This window comes from Rhagoletis pomonella, unplaced genomic scaffold, assembly GCF_013731165.1.
Source record: "Rhagoletis pomonella isolate Grant_MI unplaced genomic scaffold, Rhpom_1.0 Rhpom_scaffold_00002, whole genome shotgun sequence".
Taxonomy (NCBI): domain Eukaryota; kingdom Metazoa; phylum Arthropoda; class Insecta; order Diptera; family Tephritidae; genus Rhagoletis; species Rhagoletis pomonella.
The window spans coordinates 6,411,362-6,436,622 of record NW_023458556.1 but is presented as its reverse complement, the minus strand read 5'-3'; the positions used below and the strand labels follow the sequence as shown (position 1 = coordinate 6,436,622).

The window sequence follows — 25,261 nt, the reverse complement described above, 5'->3', positions numbered from 1 at the left end:
TTTCGTCTCTCGGGACGTTTATTTCAAGACGAAAATTATTTACGTCTTCTCATAATAATTATAATCGACTTTTGTTTTTCTCGTCTTTCGTGATGTTTATTTCAAGACGACAATGATTTACGTCCCACGTTTTCTTTTAATAGAATCGGTACATGTACTGCCGATTTCACGAAATTAAACGCAAATATCTCAGAGCTCGATTATTGGAATTTGATTTGCCAACATCTGGCAACCCTTTGCAAAAAACTAAAGCCACGTAAAAGCAAAGCCCTTTAATTTGACACCTCATTTTTGAAAATCGATCGCATTACTTTTAACTAAAATATCTTTAATTGCAATAAAATCACATTTTTATCTTAATTTTTTTTTCAAACTGCAACTTAACTATGTGCATTCAAAACTGTTGATACTTACAAGTTTTGCTAAAGAACTTTTTCATAATTCCCTTCGTTCAATAAAATATGTAAGGTCACAACGTAAAAATTATGAATTGACCGCCAAAACCTGCTTAAATAGTGGTGAAACAAACAGAAAACTACTTATCGATAACTACTATTAGTGCAGCTACATGATATAATTTCGATACGACTACTATATATTATCAGAAATAGTAAACTCTCACCAAGTGTTTACACTGCATTTTTTTTGTAACTATCTTCAAAGTTAAAAAGCAGGCCAATTTGAACATACAGAAAAATTGTCATTAGGTCACAAAAATCGCCAAATTGCCATTGCAGTAAAAAATCATTTTTAATTGGTCCCAGTTTCTTATTTTATTCCATGTTTTAGCGAACATTTGCGGACTTGATTTTGACGTTACAAATTACGGGAGGATGGTAGCACTATGAGCAGTGTTGCTTTTCTTGCGAAAGTAAAATTTCCCAGTACAAATAACATTTTAACTGCAACAATTACTAATATAAAAGCTTCCAAGGATTGTAATACTTTCTAAATAAAAACTTAATTTGAGAGTAAATAAATAATAACTTAGATTAAACCTCTTATTTGAATGCTTGTTTAGTATTCAGCAGTGTTATCAAATCACGAGATAGGTGAAAATACACCACCCAAGCGGATTGTCAAACATACTTCAAATCTACCTTTCCCATTTCGAAATTCGAGCTCCCTTATTTTCATTTTGACGCAGTTCAATGCTGATCCATTTACCTTTATATTTTGTTTTGCTTTTTGGGTTCGCTCAACTTCATTTTTATAATTGTTCAAAACAAAAGGAGACACGTTTGAAATGAAGTGGTGGTTTGTCAAGCCGCTTGAGTTGTGTATTTCGCTTTTACCCATGGTGAAACGAATACAGAAGGTGGCCAAGAATGATAGAATACAAGATTGCGCCAATTTAATTTAAAATTGGTTAAAAAAAAAATAACAAAAAAAGTATAGCACATTACGAACATTTAAAAAAAATTAACACATGATCATTGTTTAGGTCACTGTATGTTTCTGGTTTTGTTTAGTGGGATTTAGATTTTTTCTAGCGATTTTTTACACGAATGAGTTGGCAGCACTGCTCTTAAACTTTAAAGGCAACACTTCCATTTTGGTTGTTTGTGTGTATCGCGTGAGGAGCATTGACTCATTCGCCATTTTTATTTTTTCCATTTGTCGTTTTTGGGTGTTGCTGCAGACGGAAAAATAAAAATCATCAAAATGGTGAGATAAATTCTAAATTTTATAAAAAGTTAAATAAGAAATGGTTTTTATTGCACCAAGGGCCAATATGAGCTGAATATATTTGGTTCGCCGAATGTGCTCTAGGACAAAACTTTGTAAATAATGCCGGGTGTTTTAGCAGATGCATCACGGATGCTTAATGCATGAGGCACATTATTGTGTCCAATAAAAACACGTGTTGTGCGTGATGTCCATGTTAACTTTAAATCCTTAAAATGTATTTATGTATATTATTTTTTATACTATTTAAGCATTTTATAAAGTATTTGGTCTATCAAAGAAAGTTCTGGAAATATGATAAACTATCTAATTGCTCGGAACAATCGACTGACCCTAAAAATATATATGTTAATACGTATAAAATTTGCAGAGATATGCTTTCCCTTATTAACTTTAATTTTCTGTATCCACCATCATGCTAAAAAAGTAAGGTTAACTTGAAATTCTTTTTTCTTCCACACCCACAAAATGTCCCGTAGAAACAATTTTAATTACAGTATATTTCCTTACAGGAGATGTCATTGAATCCAGTGCGTGTGCTGAAGAGCGAGGCTCAAGAGGAGAAAGCTGAAATGGCCCGCCTGTCGTCATTTATAGGTGCCATTGCCATTGGCGATCTCGTTAAAAGCACTTTGGGGCCAAAGGGTATGGACAAAATCCTAGTAGCTCATGGCCGTAATGCTGGTCAAGTTGAAGTAACAAACGACGGCGCAACCATTTTACGAGCGGTGGGTGTAGACAATCCCGCCGCCAAAATATTGGTAGACATGTCGCGTGTTCAAGATGAAGAAGTTGGAGATGGTACTACTTCAGTGACAGTGTTAGCGGCAGAACTTTTACGAGAAGCTGAGAAATTGGTTGAACAAAAACTACACCCTCAAATTATCATAGCTGGCTGGCGTTTAGCTACTGAGGTGGCACGAGAAGCACTTATAAAAGCTTCCCAGGACAATTCTGCAAATGATGTAAAATTTAAGGAAGATTTGCTGAACATTGCCAGAACAACATTGTCGTCGAAAATTTTGCATCAACACAAAGAATTTTTTTCAAAACTAGCTGTGGACGCTGTTTTGCGACTTAAAGGCTCAGGAGAACTGCATGCAATTCAAATAATCAAAAAGACTGGTGGTACATTGGATGACTCATTCTTAGATGAAGGTTTTCTATTAGACAAGAAGCCAGGCGTGCATCAACCTCAGCGAGTAAGTGTAACTTTTAGATATTCTATATGCGTTAAAAACAAGACTTCCATAAAGAATGTTCTGTATCAATCCGTCGAGATGGTTGTGAACTATGTAACATACGAAAGCCATATCACAGCCATTTTGACGAGTTTGATGCTGTAACTATATCATCAATCATACGACCTCTTCATTTACGTAACGCAGTATTGTTTTAAGGTATTTTTAACACGTTTGCATTAATGGAAACTGTTTCAATTTTAAATCTCAGATTGAAAAAGCGAAAATTCTTATTGCGAATACACCAATGGATACTGACAAGATCAAAGTATTCGGAAGTACAATCAAGGTTGATTCTTTAGCAAAGATTGCCGATCTGGAACTAGCAGAAAAGGAGAAAATGAAAGATAAGGTTCAAAAAATACTTAACCACAATTGTAATGTCTTCATCAACCGCCAACTTATTTACAATTATCCTGAGCAATTATTCGCGGACGCTGGTGTTATGGCCATTGAACATGCCGACTTCGATGGAATCGAACGTTTAGCACTAGTTACAGGTGGTGAAATCGTTTCGACTTTCGACAACCCATCTTTGGTCAAATTGGGCGAATGTGACGTCATCGAGCAAGTGATGATTGGCGAAGACACACTTTTACGTTTCAGTGGCGTAAAATTAGGTGAAGCCTGCACAGTTGTGATACGCGGTGCTACACAACAAATCATAGATGAAGCTGATCGTTCATTGCACGATGCACTATGTGTTCTTGCAGCTACGGTAAAAGAATCGCGTATTGTTTACGGTGGCGGTTGCTCTGAAGCGCTTATGGCCAATGCTGTGTTGAAAAAGGCTGCCGAAACTGCCGGAAAGGAGGCGATCGCAATGGAAGCTTTTGCAAGTAAGTAAATTCTAACCATAATTAGGCAAATAAGGTCAATAAATGCTACTCATTCTGCAGGAGCTTTACTGGCATTACCTACAGCTATTGCCGACAATGCTGGGTATGATTCAGCGCAGTTAGTGTCGGAGTTACGTGCTGGACATGCGCAAGGTAAATCTACAGCTGGTTTGGACATGGAAAAGGGTAAAGTTGGCGATATGAAAGAACTCGGTATCACAGAATCGTTTGCTGTAAAGCGACAGGTATTAATGTCTGCTGCTGAGGCAGCCGAGATGATATTACGTGTTGATGACATCATAAAATGTGCACCACGAAGACGTGTACCAGACCGAGGTTATTGTTAGATTTTAAGTTCTTATTTAATGTATTATTTTGTCAAAAAGGAAAAAAAGATGGAAAAATTCACTTAACACCCTAATGTTCTAATAAATTGGTCGCCTAACTGTATTTAACAAATGGAAATTGGAATTACCCAATTAGCCCCTTAATGGTTTTAGCTATTACTTTACAGCACGAAGTATTCAGAATAGCGTGCTAGCTCTAAGCACATTCTCATTTTAATTTACAATAAATTTGTTAATAACTTAAATCAAAATTTGTTTAAATACATTTGCATAATAACTTTATTTGAATAAAAACTCTTAAACAGCAAAAATACCAAAAACGGTGTCAAATGTGCTCCTTCCTGTCGAAAACATTGTCATTAATATTTGTATCCTTTTAAAATATCGTACTATCGTTCGAGCATTTTAAGTAAAATAGTTTTTGAATTCGTAGTTGCTTAATCATTTATGTATGTAGACCTTCGAAGTCGAAATAAAAACACACAAAATATAATAAAAAAAAACGACGGCAGCCAGCATCTGACTTAATAATGGCTTCAATAGAGCGAAGTAGTGGCTGACCAAGTATCTGAAGTTTCTGTTAACAGATTTAAGATATTACACATTCCATCTCTCCATGCTTTGGAACACAATCCAGCACAAGTGCGACAGCACGAGCCATATAAGTCATTGTACCATAACTACCACTGGGTGCACTACAACGAAATGGTAAAGAGCAATTTGGGATCATTGGTTAGTTGATTCTATGATTTGATAAAAAAAAAAAAAATATTGCTGAACTTATCGTAGTCCAATTTTCGACAAATCTACGAAAGAGCTATTCGGATTGAATGGTAGCATTTCCAAAGACTACGAAAAACCGGACTACTATGGATTCAGTGATATCCCTGAATATTACCTGTCATAAAGATGTTGGCAAATGTAAGCAGCGCCCCCACACAGAAGCATACCAGAAGCTGCTTGTTGATCCTTGCCCTCTTTGGACTTTGCGCAGCACAACATGGCATCGCCCTGGACTTTCCGTTGATCCTCTAGGAAAAGTTGATTGGCTTTGTGTACCAAATGTTCCACATAGATTATGCCGCCCAGAGAGGGAACCATATTGTGTTCTGTCATTAGTGTTAGCACCATAAGAGCCTCAACTACCAACTGCCTATATTCGGGTTGTGGTATTTGATTCAGTGCAGTTTCAACTTCCAAAGCGAACTTCAACTCGCCTGGAGTCATTTCCTGCGTCAAACTCTGCTGTAGTATGCGACCTTCAATAGCCAGCCCTTGGCACTTTTCAAGTACACTCCAAACACGAGAATAGAAATCACGTGGTACACGATTTAGGGCACCATCCAAGCGCCGGCGACGCAACCATTGACCTTGACGATCGTCGATAGTTGCAATAATCGCATCGTCGCCCTCTTGTTCGCCCAAACCAATTTGGCTTTTCTTGCTGACCCGACTTGACTTACAGCTAACGATGGAAAGATTGCCCCGTGCAACTGGGAAGAAAGAAAAAACGTTTATTATAAAAGGAAATAGATAAATCGGTATTATAAAGGTATGGAATGACTCACCACTGCTTACAGCAAACTCTTTTCCACTAAGTATGTGGTAGAGCAAATTCTTCATTTCAAATGGTGAAAGATTGAGTAAGTGCTCTGAAGCCGCTTCACCGTCACAGTTGAGGGTACGCGACAATTCTTTAGCCATAACTTGTATAATGAGGCCTACTCGCAGGCGCAACATTTCGTGGAAGAGTTGTGGTTCGGTGCGTATAAACATGGCAAGGTATACCATTAACTCTTGGGTAAGCATAGCGGTACTCTCATCGTCGCCATAAGTCTATGACGGAGAATTCATAGCATATATATGTATGTATGTACGTGTGTATATTTTGATACTCGGAAGACTCGTTAACTTACATCGTGAATTAGCTGGCGCAGCTCAAGTTCCGGTAAAGGTGCTGTAATCGTGTATTCATTGTTTGGTGGCATTCCTACAGTCACCTACAACGTACATTTACGTACATTAGACTGTCCCAAGATCTTTATTAAATAACTATGTAAGTAATTACCTGCTTCTGGCGCACGAGTAAGTCCGTTACTGCCTTAGCTAGATCCTCCACACGTTTGCCCAACATACCGGCTGTGTGACGCACTAGGCCCCACAGCTTTTGTTGACATGCCTTTTCATAGAGGCCTTTGAGGAGATCACGCACCGTAACTACGCGGCCTTCCTCCAGCATCCCTTCGAGTGGAAGAAGTGAAGAATTAAAATTACTTGCTTCAATGATGACTGTTGGCAAGAGTTCAGTATGTCCACCTAACTCGTCCTTAGCAATGCCCTCGTCCGCATCCTCGTGCTCAATATCTATTGATACATATATTCACACAAATGCATGCATTTGCACGTACATACATATATGTACAATATATGGGCGCAGACAGACACAAAGGGACAAGGGCATTCAGACAACAGATGGTGGTTTAATTTTTATTTACATACATACATATGTACATAGCATTGTTTTTCCCAAGTAAACATACATATATGTACGTATACATATGTACATACATATACATGCATACGCACAAAGTCATACACACATACATGCACGTAAAGGAGAACGCTCGCACACAGACAGGACATGGCCATTAGCAATGAATATTCAAAATTTTGGGAGTGCGGATCAAAAAAACAAAAAAATAAATTGATCGAGTGGGACATAGATCACATGCCACATGCATAAGTGGACACATTTAAGTAGAAGAGAAAAGATAGAGAAAATACATATGTTCGTAAGTATAAGATTGATTGTATACATACATACGGTAGATAATAAAAGTCAGTTTAGCAAAATACCCAGTAGCGAAAATGGTCACCGGTGACATCGTCACTAATGAGGATTTAGTGACATGTTGTTGTTGTTGTTGTTGTAGCGGCTACATCAAGTTCCACTAACGGCAGCCCTAGGAAGCGTGCAGCCTCCACCGGGTCGGTCCACAGGGACAAGGCCGTTAGGGTTGTCGGGTTTTCCGGGCATGCGAAGAGATGTTTCGAGTCATGTGGGGTCTTTCCGCATGCCGGACACTCATATGGCACATCCGCATTCAGTCTACTCAGGTATGAGTTTAACCTGCTGCAGTAGCCAGAGCGAAGTTGGGCTATTGTTGTTCTTGTCTCTCGAGGCAGATGAAGCTCCGTCTCGTCTATGTCTGGTGGTCGTGTGCCTAGAACGGCATTCACAGGTCTAGAGTCTACATAACTCGAGACTGACTCCCTGTGAATGCCGTTCAGGGCCAGTCGGTAAGCTGACGGGTCCAGAGGCTGCTTGATGAACCTATGGACTTCGTCCGTCAGTTCGTATAGATGCCTCCTGACGTGCTTAGGTGAGGGCTCCTCTGCAAGCAGCTGTCTGTTCGGGTGGCCACTTCTGTGGCTCCCGATCAGAAACTGCTCGCAGAGCATTATGTTGGGCTCCTTAATTGGGAGCATTTGTGCCTCGTTGTGGAGGTGATGTTCTGGCGACATCCGGAGGCATCCAGTCGCTGTCCTGAGTGCGGTGTTCTGTACTGTCTGTAGCTTCGTCCACTTCGGCCTACTAGTCCCCGGCGACCACACTGGTGCTGCGTAGTTCAAAACCGGCCGGCCTTGTATGTTGCCAGCAACGTTTCTTTTGGTCTGATTATGCATACTTCGCATAACTTCGCACAACTTCGCATAAATTTCAAACTGTAATTTCGTATGTACTTTGTATCTAATTTGTATGTATTCCATTACCCAGAAATTAGCAGAACTTTTAAAAACTTAGTGATCTGTTGAGTTTGGATTTTGCTTCACATTTTCTTAAGTTACATTTTTATTGCATTCGTACAAATGGTTGTGCGAAGTTATGCGAAGTATGCATAATCAGACCCTTTGTCTTTGCCCCCAAGTATTGCCGGCTAGCGACTTGAGGACCTTGTTGCGGCTCTGTACTTTATTGACAATAGCGGTTGCGTGCGCGGAGAAGGAGAGCAGGCTGTCGAATGTTACTCCCGAGTATTTTGGGATTATTCACCGTCGGAATTGGTGTATCATCGACGTGAATTCCCAGCGGTAGCCTGACCTCCTTCGTCCAGGTTGTGACCAAGGTCGCAGAGGATTTCGTAGGGGAGAGGGCTAGACACTTTGCAATGAAGAAGCGAGAAAGATCGGAGAGATACCCGTTTACTTTCGAACACAGGTCATCAATTCCATTCCCAGTCGCCATGATCGAGCAATCCTCGGCGTAAGAGACAATCGAGACTCCCTCTGGTGGTTGAGGGAGCTTTGAAATGTAAAAGTTAAACAGTAGCGGGGAAAGGACACCACCCTGAGGAACCCCCTGTTTTATTTTTCGCTGCTTACATTACCGACGAATGTCGACCACTCAGATAATTTGCCGACCACCGTTTGAGCCTCTGTGGGAGAGAGGAAGCCTCTATATCTTCTAGTAGCGTGGACTGGCTGACAGTGTCAAACGCCTTTAACAAGTCCAACGCTACTAGAATTGTTCTCTCACAGGGACGGTTACAGTTAAGGCCACGAGTTATCTGAGTATTTATGACGTTAAGTGCTGTTGTTGTACTGTGCACTTTACGGAAACCATGCTGATGCTTCACTGGGGTCAGGTGGTTCGTGAAATACGGGAGCAGCAAGGCCTCGAGTGTCTTCGCTACCGGGGAAAGGAGTGTTATCGGTCGATACGAATCTCCTTTGTTGGCAGGTTTCCCCGGTTTGAGCAGTGGGACCACTCTCCCCACCTTCCAGATGTCTGGGATGATGAGAGTGGCCATAGACAGATTGAGGACCTCCGTTAGGTACGCTACTCCCGCAGGACCCAAATTTTTCAGCATCAGCATGCATATTCTGTCGGGACCCATGGCTTTGGAGGCTTTCGCCTTCCCGATGGCCACCTTAACTTCACCGCAAGTGAAAGCAAGGGGGGCACAGGTTGCTGGCAGTTTGTGCAGCCTTCTGGTCACTCGACGCTTGGCTTTGTCCACCGGAGGATGCAGTATGAACTGCCGGCTAAAATAGCTCGCGCATCGCTCCGGGTCCGACGAAGCATGGTCGCCGAAAGAAATTTCGACTCTGTCGTCGTGCTTCGTCGGATTGGACAGTGACCTCACGGTTGCCCAGAGTTTACTCACACCGGAGGTGAAGTTACAGGTCTTCAGATGCTCTTCCTACTTCTTCCGCTTATGTACGTTTACTAGTTGCCGAATCTCCGCGTTAAGATCCCTGATACGGGGTTCTCCGGGATCGGCCTGACGAAGGCTATCACGCTCATCGGCTAGAACGGCCACTTCAGCAGGGAAATTTGGACGTGGGTCCGTAATACATCCTGCCGGTATGAAGCGAGCTGCAGCAGCGGTGACAGCCCTGCGGAACTTACGTTGACCAAGGTGGACGTCGGTTGGTGTGGAGAGAGCAGCGAAGGTGTTTTCAGTAAATTCTGCGAAGCGTTTCCAATCAGCTTTAGAAAAGTTGATATAGGTCCGGTGTTCCGCGAAAGCAAAGTCGGTTGGTTTATCGATCGAGATGACTATGGGCAGATGGTCTGATGCCAAAGTCAGCATAGGTCGCCATGATATGCTGTTTATCAGACCAGCGCTGACTATTGTTATGTCTGGCGAGCTGCAGCAGCTGCCCATAATCCTGGCGGGTGCGTCGTCGTTCATTGTGCAGAATGTCGAATCGACTATCTGCTCAGCCAAGTCAGTTCCCCTGCCCTGCCGGGCAGCAGGTGACAGGGGGTATGTATATGTTAAATATTTCGAGCTCAACATCGACTGACCGGATAGAAATACACTGACATTCTAGGGTGGTATTCCTGCGGTCGATGTCTGCTTCGATGAGACGATACTGCACGGTGTGGGGCGTGATGAACGCTAGGCCACCACCATTATCTCGCTCGCGATCTCGACGGTGCACGTTGTACCCGGCTCAATTCAACAGTGTTGAATTGCTGTGCAACTTCGTCTCTTGGACCGCAGCTATCAATATACCATGCCTTCCCATGAAGACGGTTATCTCCTCGATCTTGCTCTGAAGCCCGTTACAGTTAAATTGAAGGCGCTTGAATTGAGCATGCCTTAAAGTGGCACCAGCCAAGGCAGGTGTTGCACTTGACTGATGTCACATTACGAAATATTCTGGTCTGACATACCGTGCAGATTGTAGGAGGAACCAGGAGATGTTGGCGGTGGCGTGTAGGTAGTGGTGCGGTTGTGTGTGTTCTGTGGTCTGTCGTGGTTGTGATATGGTCTATTGTGTTGTTATGTTGTTGTGCTGTGGTGATTGTGTGGGGCTGCTCAGGTGGACTGGGGTTAGCCGTGGAGGCTGCTCTGTTTGAGCAGCAGGGGGCCATATACGACGTGATCCACTGCCGATGTGTCCGTAATCCTGAGCAGACTCTAAGGTGACTCCACCCCTCGCAGGCATTACACTTGACTGAGGTGGAGTTGTGGTGTAGTCGTCTCTGGCATACAAAGCCGGTGTAGGCTTCTGGCCCTGGGTTTGACTCGATGCCAGCCCTGAGCAGAAGAATACGTAGCGAATGTAGCCCTATGGACGAACAATTTCTGAGATACTTCGTCGACCTAAACGGGGTTAGATCGCCGAAACAACAGCCCTTGGTCGGGTAAAACCCAAGTCATTCCGGTACGTAGAACCGGCTGTCGCGGGACATCGTCGCACTTGCTGTGAATCCTAAACGACATATAGCTGACAATGACACTGGTGACAATGTCGTGCAGGTGTACTCCGTACAAGACACTTAAGTGACTAATGCATGACATTCGCTACGGGGTATTTCTGTAATACAGTAACACTATACGACAAAATCAATTTCTCATAAACTATCAGGGCTATCGAAAAGTGATATATATACAGTTTATGGAGAATTTCATTTGCTTTCGTTCATTTCCCGTATCTCGTATTACGATTATTCAATTGGTTCGTAAGATATACGTGATTAAGTGAAACCACTATTTTTAAAAGCTGAAAAGGTATCAATAAAAAAAAAATGATCTCGATTTTCGGAATCACCAGGGAATTCTACATAGGAATTGGATAGTGGCATCCATAGAACATTTTTGCTTTTCCATCGCTTGTTGTGTATGGGAAAGGTTTCACATTCAAAAAGATTTTGAAATTTATAATTTTTGTGAGAAGAAATTAAAAATATTTTACATTTTTGAGACCAAATAATTTAAAAAAATCTAATCAGCTGCGGTACTGGTATACTACCTGTTCAATGTGCCTTAAATGAAACTAAAATAAAAAAATATGTATACAGTCAATGAAGTTTAGGTACAGCGAATTTTTTACAATACGGCCAACTTTTTTCTAAATATTTTATTTTTCGCTAATTTTCGCTAAATGGTAAGTTCTAGCTACCTCAAACTTGCACTTAATTATACTAAAATTGAATGGGCTATAAAACTGCATAGTAAACTTTTTTCTAGAGAGCATAAATAAAAAGTGCAATATTTGAGTGAAATTTTCCAGAATTTCCTTTAATTTTGCACAAGGTTTGGAACTCTAATTCTTCAGGTTTTTGTTGTAGAATGAACCATATTTTTATAAAAAATTTGCGAAAAATAAAATATTTACAAAATAGTTGCCGGTATTGTAAAAAATGCGCTGTACCTAAACTTTATTGACTGACTGTATACATATTTTTCTTTAAAAAAAGGCTTTTTTACCGTAAAACTGACAAACGAGCTTCTTTTTATAAAAATATAAACAGAATCCATTCGCTGAGCGAACTTCGTCGGAAGGAATTTGGGTATATGAGATTGCACACAACCAAAGCAACGACGAAGTTCATCTGACGAAGTTCGACGAGAATAGATTTCTTGTTTTAATTTTGCCGTTGCCGCCGGTCCCAAAATCAGCTTTCAGTGAAGAAATAAAATTATTTCAAACTACATATGTACATGTATGTACATATGTATATTCGTGTGTATGTACAAACATATGTAAGATATACTTGTACATATGTATGTACCAGGGTGGTTGCGAATATTCGCATTCGCTTTCGCATTCGCAATAATCAATGCGGAGCTTTTGCGAATGCGAATATTTTGCAAGTGGACCGATAAAACGCATATATGGCAAAAAAAAAAATATACATATTGTAGCCAATATTTTTTCCCGTGGTCGTAGGAGTATTTGTGTAACAAAACTGGTCAAATGTTATCAACTTTGATAAAAATGTCTTTAAAAAAATATTTCTTAAGCTATATCACCGAGCCATCAATGGGCAGCCATAAAAGTTTCCACTTCTACTTGACCTTTGACGTACATACGTCAAAGAGAACATAGTCCTTTTAATAATATTTTTTTTTGTGCTTTAAATACCTGCTTTGGCTTCTTTCTTTATTATGATTTTTTTGGACCAATCTTAAAAAAAAAACTACTAGACACAAAAGAAGAAAGTGTGCACTGTAATTCTTAACAAAATTTTCGTGATTTGCTTTTGATGTTATGGGCGGCATACACGGTGCGTCTGACTCGTGAGTCGGTTTGGATGTGTTTGTGAAAATAAATATGTGTTAGTTACACCAACATGACTCCCGGCATGACTCTGAATGATTCAACTGTGTGTAGTCGAACGTGAGTCAACACGTGCACAAATGACTCGCGAGTCAGACGTACCGCGTATGCCACCTATTATATATATTCGTTCGAATAGTTTCAAATGGGGCTCTTTGGGGAATTTATTTTTAGCTAAAATTTTAAAAACAGTAGTTTTGTTTACTTGTTGGATAATATTTTTTGCATAGGAATATACATTGGAACCTTGGCTAAAAACTTCTGTGGTAAAACTGTCCCTTCTTTGCTATTTAAAGTCAATGAGTAAGCTCCTTCAATAGGGATTTCCAGTAGAAATAATCAACAACTAGCTATAAAGAGAACCAATGCTCAAATAATTAAAAAACTATAGGTCTGACCTTTAATAAAATAAGAATTACGTAACTATCTGTTATTCAATGGCTTATAAAAAACGGGGTGCTTAAAAAAAAAAAACAATATTCAGATCCTATTCGGCTGGCAGCCACGACTTTGATCAAAATTTTCACGTAAGTGGCCAGCACAAATCCCAGACCTCAACGTCATCGAAAAATTGAGCGCTGTGGTCGAGAACGGATTAACATAGCACAAGCGAGCACCTAGTAACATGGAAGAGCTTTGGAGGCGAGTAAGATTATAATGGGGTAATATTCCATGAGAAATCATAGAAAACTCAGTAGAGAGCATTCCCAGACGTATGAATATCGCTTTCATAAACAAGGGAGTCTCCACAATCCTCTCGATATCAACCTCCTAAGATCTGAAAACAGAAAAGTTCAAAACTGAGTGAATAGAGTTGCCTTGCGTAGCACAGTGCGTAAGCAACTGGCTGAGTCAGTGGGGTCGTCGGTTCGAATCCTACTGAAAGAAGTCTGATGAGGAAATGTGGTGATTTCCGAAATAGCTATCACTTCTACAATTTTTTCAAATTATTGTTGCTTTTCGACAATAAGTTTTCATTAAAAAACGGCCTCAAGCTCAATAAAAATTAATTTTTAAAAATTTGTAAGTTTAGTTTTTGCTGTATACTAGGATTTATTCCTTAGATAATAAGGACCAATTTCTAAAAATTTCAAAGCAATCCGCTTAGTTTTAAACAAGTTATGTTACTGTAAGTAATAAAAGGTCGTACATGCACTCGGTTTTGATCGCCAGTGTACATATGTATGAAAGCGGAAAATCATCTTTGATTCTTTGAGCTTGTCTATCCCAAATATTAGAAAAGTTATGTTTACATATCGTCCATGATTCAATAACACTGTAAAGACTGGTTTTCACTATGTCATATTTTGACGCCAAAATTTGGCGACATATTTTGACACAACTTTATCTCCTTTCTTTATCCATACCTTTACCGATGATATTATGGGCCAAAAACAGACAGATAGCCAATTTAGCAGCGCATGTACACGAATAAAGACCTACCCTGACCCAAACCAATCGATAAACTGCTTTTTAATCCAATTTGACAATGTGTTTTCACTTATTTGACGACAAATGCCACTGAATTTGACATAGTGAAAATCAGCCTTAAGGAAAATTTCAAGTTTTTAAATTACACAAAAAACCCCGAAACACGTGAACTTAATTTTGGGTCGTAGATTACGGAACTGTATATCGTTTTGCTAGATCTGCTCATTTTCGTAAAATATGTTCGTTTTAAGTTTGCATTGTGAATGAAAAAATGCATACTTCACAGGGAAAAAATTTAAAAATAAAAGATTATTTCTTTTTTATGAAATATGACTATGTAGTAGTGTCCGACCGAAGGTTCGGCCTGGCTTCGGTATTCGGCTTATTCGGCCGAAAATGCCGAACAATAACGCAATTCACAAGGGGTTGTATTTGTCGTGAAGTTACGTAATTTCATGAGTTGTTAAAATTCTGTTGTTGTTTCTCATCTCTAGAATTATTACAGAAATGTCGTAAAATAGTGTGCCATTTTCATAGAAGTGAATCGGCCAGCAGATATTTAAAATCCTATCAGGAATTATTACATTTACCAACACATAAATTTATACAATATCTTCCAACTGGATGGAATAGTTCCTTCATGTTCATCATGGAAAGGCTCTTAGAACAAAAACCAGCGATTAATATGGTTGCTGTTGAGAATTGTTCTATAAAATATACTGACTGCGGATGAGTGGGCGTATATAACTAAAATTTTCAGTCTCATTGCGAGAGTCGTGCCCAATGCAAGTCGTTTTTCCAGAGTCGAATCGTATCGAAACTGTCACGTCATTGCCTAAAATTTCCACTCGACTAGTGTATTAATACGGAAAAACTTGGCAGCACTGCATATTTTCGACGATTTTCGTCGTTTACTTATTTCAGCACGACAGTAGACAATGCCAATGTTGTCGAGTCGTGCAATTTAGCATATGAAGTAATGCTCAGAATAGTTATAAGCTTATGATAAATTTCGTTTATTTCATGGCAACACTTTTTAAATTATACATATAATTGACAAAACCATAAAAACAAAGTAAGAGATACAGTTGCGGTCAAAATAATAGCAGCAAAATTCAAAATTATGCTGTTGGCAACATATCTTTATTTATTGTTAATAATTTTCATTTAAAATATGGGTCGATCTATATCAGACACCACATAAATAAAAGTTTCAAAGCTTGCAAAAAGTTCACAAAAAATTAAACTTAAAAAAAATTGTCATGAAAAGTTCGATGTTTTTAATTAGTTTTCTTAGAAAGATTTCGAGCATGCGGTTTTATAGCCCATTCATTCAATTTCAATACAATAAAGTGCAAGTTTCACGTCGCTAAAAATTACAATTGGTTTTTTTTTATTTTTTTATGTGGAGGGTGTTGCTCATTTTCTTCCATATAAAAGTCAGTTTTATTCATTATATGGAAGAAAATTCGCAACACCCTCCGCAAAAAAAAAACGTTCTAAAAAGTCAACGGCAATTTTTAGCTATATTTCTCTTAGAGTTGCATGCAATAATGCTTGCTAATGACCTGCTAACATCATACCTATTATTTATTTTTGAAACTTAATTTTAATATTCGGCTTCGGCTTCGGCCAAAATTCCAACTTCGGTCGGAGACTACTATGTAGGAAGGAATGTTACTCATACGCCAAGTATATATAATCTAATAATGAAATCATAAATTTTCTTCGTTGATAGCTTGATGTTTTTGCAAATTTAAAATGAAAATATTTTGCGAAAATGATCTGATCTATAAAACCATATACAGGGCCGTAATCTACGAGCCAAAATTAATTTTACGTGTTTCGGCGTTTTCTTCTGTCATTTTAGCATCCCTTCAGTGTTATTAAAGGTTTGCTCACTACTGACATTCGAGTTTTGACACTTCCTTACAAAAGGTTGCACACACACACACACACCCACACGTAGTGCCTTGCTAAGGGAGCCGATTTTATCAAGAGGCAGCGAGAAAGCTGTTTTCTGAGCAAACCTTTTATTATTGAATCATACATACATACATATGGTCCCCCTTATGCCAGAAGCATGAATGTGCAAATTTACCAATTTCGAGTTATTGGGTTGTCTTGATTATCCTTCGGATGTTCTATGTATAGCAAAACTCAGAATACCATGTATATATCGAGCCCTAACCGCCAAAATAACGTAAGCGCCATTTTTTTCAAAATCTTCTTTTTGATGCAGAAATATTCCTAGAGAATCTAGATGCATTTCTGCATCAAAAAGGAAATTTGGAAAAAAATGTCGCTTACGTTAATTTGGCGGTTAGGGCTCGACAGCTTGATTTCCCAAAATTTTAATTTTTACACTTTCATGTTTCTGACATGAGGCGAACGATATATTATAATAATTAGTTAAGCCATTTTATAAGAGCAGGAAAAATAATGTCTGTATGGATATATAATTTGGAAATTGAAATTTAATACATACATACATATGTATGTATATGTATATACGAGTATCTAATTTACAATGTGCTTTTGGAAGGTGCCGGAATAAGGAATGGCTGTGTTCTAGTATTATTTATTATAAAAAAGTATAGTTATGACTTACCGGAATCCTTATTCTTCAAACCTAAGCCAGCTATTTATTAAAAAGTATTTTGAAAAAAAAAAAAAAAATGGAAGAAACTCGAATTAATACATATTGTATAAATAAATTTACAAGCACAGATTTACAGTGAGTGAGTGTATGTTAAAACTAAGCAATTACCGAATTAAAAAATTGAAGTGGAATAGACTGTAAGACAGTTCTGTGATAACGATGAATGAAATTATTTACATGGTACATAAGATTATTTAAAGTGTATTTAGTGTGTTCTTTTAGTTATTCCAATTTCAACTTTATGTCTTTTCGCGTAAAATTTTTTTCCATCACCCATATTTTATGTGTATTTACAAATACTGTGCATATGTATGTATGTATACCAACTTACGTATGTATATGCATATCGCACACTAAATTCAAAAGTCACAACTCTAAAATCATACGAGTTTCAGGAGATCAAAAACACTGCTTGGACAGAAGAGATTATGATAGTATTACATGAAACTTTAGTTTTACTTCGAAGAATAGCCATTTAGGTCATACATACATATATACATACGTAGCTTAAATGTATGTAGTATATATTGAAAAATTTTGAGTTGTGATCCTTTTGTATTTAGTTTGCAAAGATATATAATATGTATGTATGTATGTATTCATCTGTATGTGTGTGTGTATGTATGCTGTGCACGTGGACGAGACCCATTTCCATAGTTTGCAATTAGTGCCTTTTTTTACAATTCAATAGTAGTATCTTCAACTTACCCGTATTGAAGTCCAAACCTTGGGTGTCGACCAAGTATTGCAAAATGTCGCCTTGTTCTTCGAGATTTTCCGTCTCACGCAGCATTGCTATCAGTTCCTCCACTTCTGTATCAGCGAAATTTGTATCCGTGCGATGGCGTTGAACGAGAATTTTCGGTATAGCTTGTACTGATGAATGTACCAGGATTAAAACGGCAAATCATAACGCAAAAGCGCAATAATAAATCAATAGTAAACAACAAATTAAGAAATTAAAAATCAAATCGAAAATTTATAAAATTATTACACATTTGACTAAATATCTATCAACTCCGAAGAAGCAATAACTTTTTATTAAACCTCCAATACTCCAGTCTCATTTTCCATTTCGATTACAATTGGACTAATTTACAGTTATTGCTTTCTTCACAGTTTTCTGCAACTAATCGAACTAAACACACTACTAACTTTCTTGCTGTCTTGTAAACTCACTGCGACGTTCAATAGCCGAGCGATTATGATGTGGGTCAATGGGATAGATATTTTCGCGAATCAGCGGATCTATTATCAAATTAGGAGGCCCTTCCTCCGGTGTTGTGTCAAATACACTGATATTGTTTGCTTTATTTGATTGCAGCCATGGCGGTGGCACCACCGAAGAAAGTCGCCTTTCTATTAATGGTGTTGGCCCTTCCATACCCAGGTTGTCAGCTATTAAAATATACATACATACGCACATGCATACACGTATCAAATGATAGTTATTATGTGTGTGGATTAGCTATACATAACGTTATCTTAATATAGAAAGGCCCTAATTAAAGTTTTCGTTTTTAAAGAGCGAATAAAAAACTAAGGCAAAACTTAAGTTCTTTAGTTGTGAATGTCTTTAAAACGCAGTTTTTTAGAGCAATCTAACAAATTTAATGTTGGTGTAATTATCTTCAAATTATATATAAAGTTTCAAGCAGAGATGGAAAATAATCATAATTTCTTAAATTTTAACCAAAAAAAAAATTAACAAGTTGTAATCGTTGTAAAACGTTTTTAACTGTACTCACGTAGTTGTGTCCGTACGTCCTACTGCCAATTTTCTATGATTTTTATTTTTTCGAGTTTAACAAATAAACATTAACAAGCAATTTTTAAGCAAAAAACAAAACCGACTTTAATTCTCATACAAAAATTTTAGATTACCGTTAATTTCTTCATGATCCAATTATCAGATCTAAACCAAATTAGTAAGGGGCCACCATACATAAAGAAAAAATATATATATTCTGACAAATTGATAACGGTCTCCGTTTTTGCAGTCGGTTAAAAATAATAATTAATGTTTGAGTTATATTTTTTCGCTCAAAGGAAATTATTCTTACTGATATCTTTATTTTTTAACAAAAATAATGATTATTTTAGGACTTTTATTTTTTCGCTCCGGCTTTGGCTTGATGCATTTCTGAACGCACGCGGTTATTTTCGTTCTCTGCTCAATAATAATAATTAATATTTTTAGGCGAAAAAATAAAAATCATAAAATAATGATTAAATGCCGATTTAAATTACTTTACTCATAATGATTACCGCCCCAGGTTTTAAGTGATTCATTTATAGTTTTTTTTTACAAAGCTGAGTTCGAAAACGAAAATGAGTTAGGGCCTTAAGGTAACGATATGTATTTGCAAATCTAGCCACTTAATACTTACAATCGACATTTATCGAACGCGTCTTTTTAATGGCACCCTTGCAAGACATGCGCCTACGTAACTGGCGCGGTCGTAGGTGGCCTCCGTGTAGCTTCATCATACCACGATGACTGAATGAGCGCAACAAATGTTCGTCCAAATAGGCCTGGACATCGGGATGTAGGCGATCGGGGTAGCCATCTTCGGTGCTGCCCAAAAAACTGAGGTCTGTGATAGCTGACGTATTCAGGAAATCTTTGAGATTACCCAACATTACACGCGTGCCATTAATATAGCCGGACTTGAGCTTACGCATTGTCTGAATCATGGCCAGAGGTATTTTATCTTGGTCTACATATATGTGAAACATTGCAATCATATTAGAATTTTCAAGTTAATTACATATGTATCAACATCAAAGCGTTGGACAATGAAACAAAATTAGTGAAATGTTAAATCAAAGTTGTTTCCTTTAAAATACAATATTAGTATTTATTAGACAAGCATCTACATATATAATTATGTATGGGTTTGTGTATGATATCTACGTACATGTGAAACAAATTTGCAAATAATATCGAATAGTGCTAAGTTTAAGATTTTCATTGAATTTAATTTTTGATTGAATTGTCTACGTTAAGTTCTTTCTTAAGACTTTCGATCTCACTAGCTTGGTATTAGGGTGTTCGAAAATTCGCGTTCACATACAAACATAATATTTTATTCATAGATATGTATGTAGTTACGTAGTTCTATTATTTACATATGTACATATTATTGATACACCGATTTAGTAACAAAAGGGAAGTTAATTGGAGCGGATACACACAAAACAAGGCGTATGCTTTTTAATAATAATAGATATAAGCAATTTTGTTAAAAATCTTGCACCAAATTTCAACTTCATTTAAGAGTCAAATTACATAAGAAAACAGGTAAAGGCTCAGTTAGTCTAGACTTAATCTACGTAACGCAACCTAATATATTGGCCAACGCAATATATTTTTGCGCTCAGGTTTATTTATAGACGGTAAAGTGAAACTCAGCTGAAAAGGAAAATACAAAAACAAAATATTTTCGCTTCTGGCTAAGTTGACGTTGAGTAATCATTGACGAATTCTTACGTAAATTAAGTTAAGTCTGGACTAACTGAACCTTAAGTGCTGCCTTTGGCTATGTGATACGTTTCATAAATTGTAACTTTAATCGAATACTTATTACATTTTTAGCATAAATATATTAAATTTTAAAGTATTCAATCAGTGATTTTATGGAGCCCCGCACTTGATGATTTTGTCAGTAGACCTTGTATGGCTGATAAGTAAATATGTAGCTCACACAATTTCACGGTTTGAGTGTCTAAATAAAGGATTTTCAAAGCAAAACATCATATCTGAACAATCAGTTATAAGTTATAATAACACGATCTTAACTACTTTAAGTGTACGCTTTCTATTCATGAATGTGAAAATAAATCAACATTTCATCTTCTTAGCAGCCTCAGGGTGGGAGTTTATGACATCATTACTAAAAATATCAGCGGGACGTGCCTAAATCGACTCAGCTCCTCCTTCTGAGCCTATTGGAATATCTTTTTATGGGTCTATCTCTTCTTCTTCTTTGATTTTTGACAATTTTTTCGTTGAAAGCATTGCTCATTGCAGTTGCAGAAAAAAATTATCAAAAATCAACGGAAAATTTTAGATACTTGCAATTGAATGGGCTATAAAACTGCATACCCGAAAAGTTTCTAAACATTCTTATTAAAAAGTTTGAAAATTTAATGGCAAATTTATTGAATTTTCGCGAATTTTATATAAAGTGTGAAATATTGATTTATCTGGTTTATGCAGATTCATGTTATAGAATGAACTATGTATGTACAAATATTTTCATAACAAGTAATTTTTAAGCAAAAAACAAAACCGACTTCAATTCTCATATATAAATTTAGGATTACGGTTAATTTCTTCATGATCCAATGACCAGATCTAAATCTAAAATTTAGTATTAGTATTAGTAGAATTATCGAAATCGGTTAACGTAGTCCAAAGATATGCGGTAAAATACAAAAAAATAAATAAATTCCACGAACTGATAAACTGATCATGAAAACAATATGGAAATTCATACAGACCTATTCTGATTGTAACCGACGATTTTGTAGCAAGCTAATTTTTTTACCAACAATCACCACTTGCAACCGTAATTCTATTTACCTTGGTAACGTTTTAATTTATTCAGCAAATTCAGCTATGAAGTTGAAAATTCTGGTGTTGCATATTTCACGGGGCAATATTTTGTTACCTGCTCATGAGATAGTAACCAAAATTTACCGGTTACAAGAATGTGGAGAATGCGAAAAGGGTTTAAAAATTTACAGTAACTTTATTTACCGGTAACAAAATGTTTGTTACCAAAGCAGAATAGGCCTGTAAATGTGTAAATGCCTCGTAACCACGTAAACTTCCTAAATTTGCTTAATTTTGTATGGAAAACCGGTATTTACGGTAATGAGGTCAAGATCTTGGAAAATAAATTTGTACATGCCTTTACATGTTGATTATTTGACAAGTCGATTTTTTCATACGCAAAATGTTTGCTTGCACCATTACACACTGGTCTGCGGGTTAGGTCCAAAAAGAAAAAATATGAATAACACTGTAGGGAAAATCTCAAGTTTTTAAAATTATACAAAAAACGCCGAAACACGTAAACTTAATTGGGTCGTAGACTGTGGATCTGCATCCAGATTAGGTAATTTCCCAAAGATATTTTCATTTTTGTAAAAACATTCAAACCTTAACAAGGAAAACTTTAAGAAAATAACAAATCTGTTGTAATTTTTTTCATTTGTATTAAAGTGTGTTCTTTTGCCAAAAAGTTAAGCCATTGACGATGAAAACCAATGGATAAATAAACAAATTGTGAATGGTCAAATGCGCGAATAATTTTTTGTATAAAATACATATAGGGGATTCACAAGACATGCTAAGCGTCGTAAAATGTTAAGCGTAAATTTGTTGTATGTAAAATAACGGTTAAAATGGTTTTAGTGGGAGCTAATGATATATTTTCTCTGAGTTTGAAAATATCTCGGTGTAGTTAGAAATCCTCGAAAAGCATTTTAATCATTATTTAGCGTAAAAAATGTTAAGCTTACGATTTTACGACGCTTAACACGTCTTGTGAGTCCCCTAATAATATGTAAGCAAGAAAAAATGTTACTCATACGCCATGTACACGGCCATACTCGATCTTGGCGTATGAGTAACATTTTCCATGTTAAAGTTTGATTTTTTTTCATTCATTATTAACGCTCGTATCTTTTTTCGGAGATAAAACTGTATATTACTGCGAAAAAATTTCGTTTCGCAATATTTCCATTAAAAAAATAGAGGGATCGAAAATAATAGTTATTTTCAAAATTTCAACTCAAAAAGTCAGTCGGAAAGAATTGGTCTTTTTAACATTTGTATATAGCAATGTGATGCTTGTTAGTCAAGGAACGTTAATCCTACATGATTTAATTTTTTTTTACTTTTTTCAAAAAAGTCCGCAATTAAACTTTTTTTTTTTTGATGATATTTTTTCAGTGAGAAGTAAAAGTTAAAACTTGACTTTTATTTTTTCAGTCAAATATCCGAAAAAATAAAAGTCAAGTGTTAACTTTTGTTTTTGACCAAAAAAATTAAAGTCAATTTGTAACTTTTATTTTTGACTGAAAATATATGTATATTGGTGAAAAAATAACGATTTTTTGACTTTTTTGAAAAAAAAAAGCATAACCGTTACGGTCCCTGAAAGAATATATATATTTTTTAGAGTACAGTATTTTTTGAACAAGTAAGAAAGTCTAAGTTCGGGCGGAGCCGAACATTAAATACCCGGCGCAAGTATTAAATATATGTTTTTTCACCTTTCCGAAACCTACCGCTAGATGGTAAGCCGGGGTGTATCAATTTTGAGTATATTAGCGTCCTTAAATTTCGAAATATTGAAGTTTCAAGCATTTCTGAAATTTACCGTTATATGAAAAGCGGCCGTAATTTTAGTCCGATTTCAATAATTTTCAACGTTTTGCTTTTATGTAGCAAGCACAATAACCGTACCGAGTTTGGTACAAATTGGTAGAACGGTTACCGAGATACATATATGTGATCATAAGTGGGCGGTGCCACGCCCATTTTCCAAAATTTTACTATAAACGTAAAGAATTGTTGCAAGCATCAATTTTGAATAAATTAGCTTTAATATTTACTGATTTATCGAAGATTTTGCATTTCTCTAAATTACCGTTATATGGGATGTGGGCGTGGTTATTGTCTGATTTTTTTTAATTTTCGGCCATTTAGTATGCTGTACCAAGGCCAACAACTGTGCCAAGTTTGGAAGAAATTGGTGCAGCGGTTACCAAGATATACACATGTAACCATAAGTGGGCGTGGCTACGACCATTTTCCAAAAATTTATAATATTCTTATTTTTCGTCTAAAAATTATTGTAAATATCAATTTTGAGTGAATTATCTTCAGTAGTTACTAAAATATCGCAGTTTTCGTATTTCTGGAAATTACCGTTATATGGGAAGTGGGCGTGGTTACAGTCCGATTTCGCCCATTTTCAATACCAACCTACCTTGGATTACTGGAAACCCGCATATCTCAATTTTTGCTCGAGTTTTCTAGCTTTGCAGTGTCTACAAAATACCGTAGGTTTATGATAGTTTTTGTTTGCTGACGGTATCACGCATTTTCTTAAATTTGTTTTGTATGGAAGAAAATAACACCGTCGGCAAAAAAATATGTATTATCAAAAATCAACGCGAACCCTATTACTAGAATTTAATTCGCTACAAAATTGCATACTTGGTATTTTTATAAAAATTATGAATAAAAAGTTTGTTGTGAAATTTTTTGATTTCTCTACAAAATTTGAAATGTGTGTTATATGTATGTAGAATTATATAATTAACTAAACTTTAGTAAAAAACAAGTAAGAGCAGCGCTGTCTTCGGCTATGCCGAAGGCTTCATACCTTTCATGAGCATCTACTTTACTATAATAGATTCCTGAATTGGAAAAAAATTATATATTTACAGAATACATAGATGGAGGAGATACATATATGAAAAACCATATCTAAACAATCAGAGGTATGGATGATATACCTTATATAGCACCAATCTAAGTGATTTTCACTGCTGTGTGATCGGTATGTAAACCGGTAACACAATTTAATGGGTTTAGACTCCTACATAAAGGAGATATATCGAATAACTGGTATCTGAATAATAAGAGGTATAAGAGATAAAGAGCATAAATTTTGACGATTTTCTCAGATTTAAAAAATAGCTTACGAAATGTAGCTTGTTTTAGCTGTCTAAATAAAGGAGTTTTACAGTAAATCCCAATATCTGAACAATCAGTTCTATGGGGGCAATAAACAGGTTTTAGTGGCCCGATCTTTGTTAATTTTACTGTAAACTTTCTGTTGATAATGAGTGAAAATAGTGCGAAATTTCATCTTTCTAGCAGCATAGATGCAGAAGTTATAACAAAAAATCGCATATCTGAACAATCACTTGTATGGGAGCTATATGTAAAAATGACCCGATCTTTGCAATTTTCACTCTAAGTTTTCTGTTGATAATGGGTGCAAGTATTGCAAAATTTCATGTTCCTAGCTGCATAAATGGAGAAGTTATAACGAAAAATATCATATCTGAACAATCAGTTGTATGGGAGCTATATGTTATAGTGGTCCGATTCTTCCGATTCCGACAAATGATTAATATATTGTAAAAATACACCCACCTACCAAATTTCATCCGGATATCTCGAAAACTGAGAGACTAGATTGCATACAAACAGACGGACAGACAGACAGACGGACAGACGGACATGGCTAAATCGACTCAGCTCGACGTTCTGATCATTTAAGTATACATTTTAATGGGTCTATCTATTTTTATTTTGGTACTTACAAACATCGGACCAAAGTTATAATACCATTTCATGTTTACGACCCAAAAAAAGTTTAAGTGTCTCGAAGTTTTTTTTTGTGTCATTTTAGCGTCCCTCCAGCTAGCTTGAGTTAAGAG

The 25,261-nt window shown here is 36.8% G+C and overlaps 2 protein-coding genes across 2 annotated transcripts in view; one reads left to right on the top strand and one right to left on the bottom strand.

The window, feature by feature from the left end:
* The first annotated feature begins 1,555 nt into the window (after positions 1–1,555).
* Positions 1,556–4,367, top strand: LOC118732946 (T-complex protein 1 subunit beta). The gene is made up of 4 exons (XM_036462075.1): positions 1,556–1,668; positions 2,202–2,891; positions 3,142–3,769; positions 3,830–4,367. The coding sequence occupies exons 1-4, from the start codon at positions 1,666–1,668 to the stop codon at positions 4,114–4,116; spliced, it is 1,608 nt and encodes a 535-aa protein (XP_036317968.1). The 5' UTR covers positions 1,556–1,665; the 3' UTR covers positions 4,117–4,367.
* A 10-nt stretch (positions 4,368–4,377) lies between these two features.
* The window catches only part of LOC118734416 (probable phosphorylase b kinase regulatory subunit alpha), a gene marked incomplete at its 5' end in the record, with an annotated part of 36,702 nt that continues 15,818 nt past the window's right edge, over positions 4,378–25,261 (bottom strand). The window contains 8 exons of the mRNA XM_036464139.1: positions 4,378–4,811; positions 5,015–5,609; positions 5,685–5,952; positions 6,033–6,116; positions 6,185–6,357; positions 17,498–17,665; positions 17,945–18,187; positions 19,180–19,551. Coding sequence (XP_036320032.1) covers positions 4,706–4,811; positions 5,015–5,609; positions 5,685–5,952; positions 6,033–6,116; positions 6,185–6,357; positions 17,498–17,665; positions 17,945–18,187; positions 19,180–19,551 — 2,009 coding nt within the window. The remainder of the gene's footprint in view (positions 4,812–5,014; positions 5,610–5,684; positions 5,953–6,032; positions 6,117–6,184; positions 6,358–17,497; positions 17,666–17,944; positions 18,188–19,179; positions 19,552–25,261) is intronic.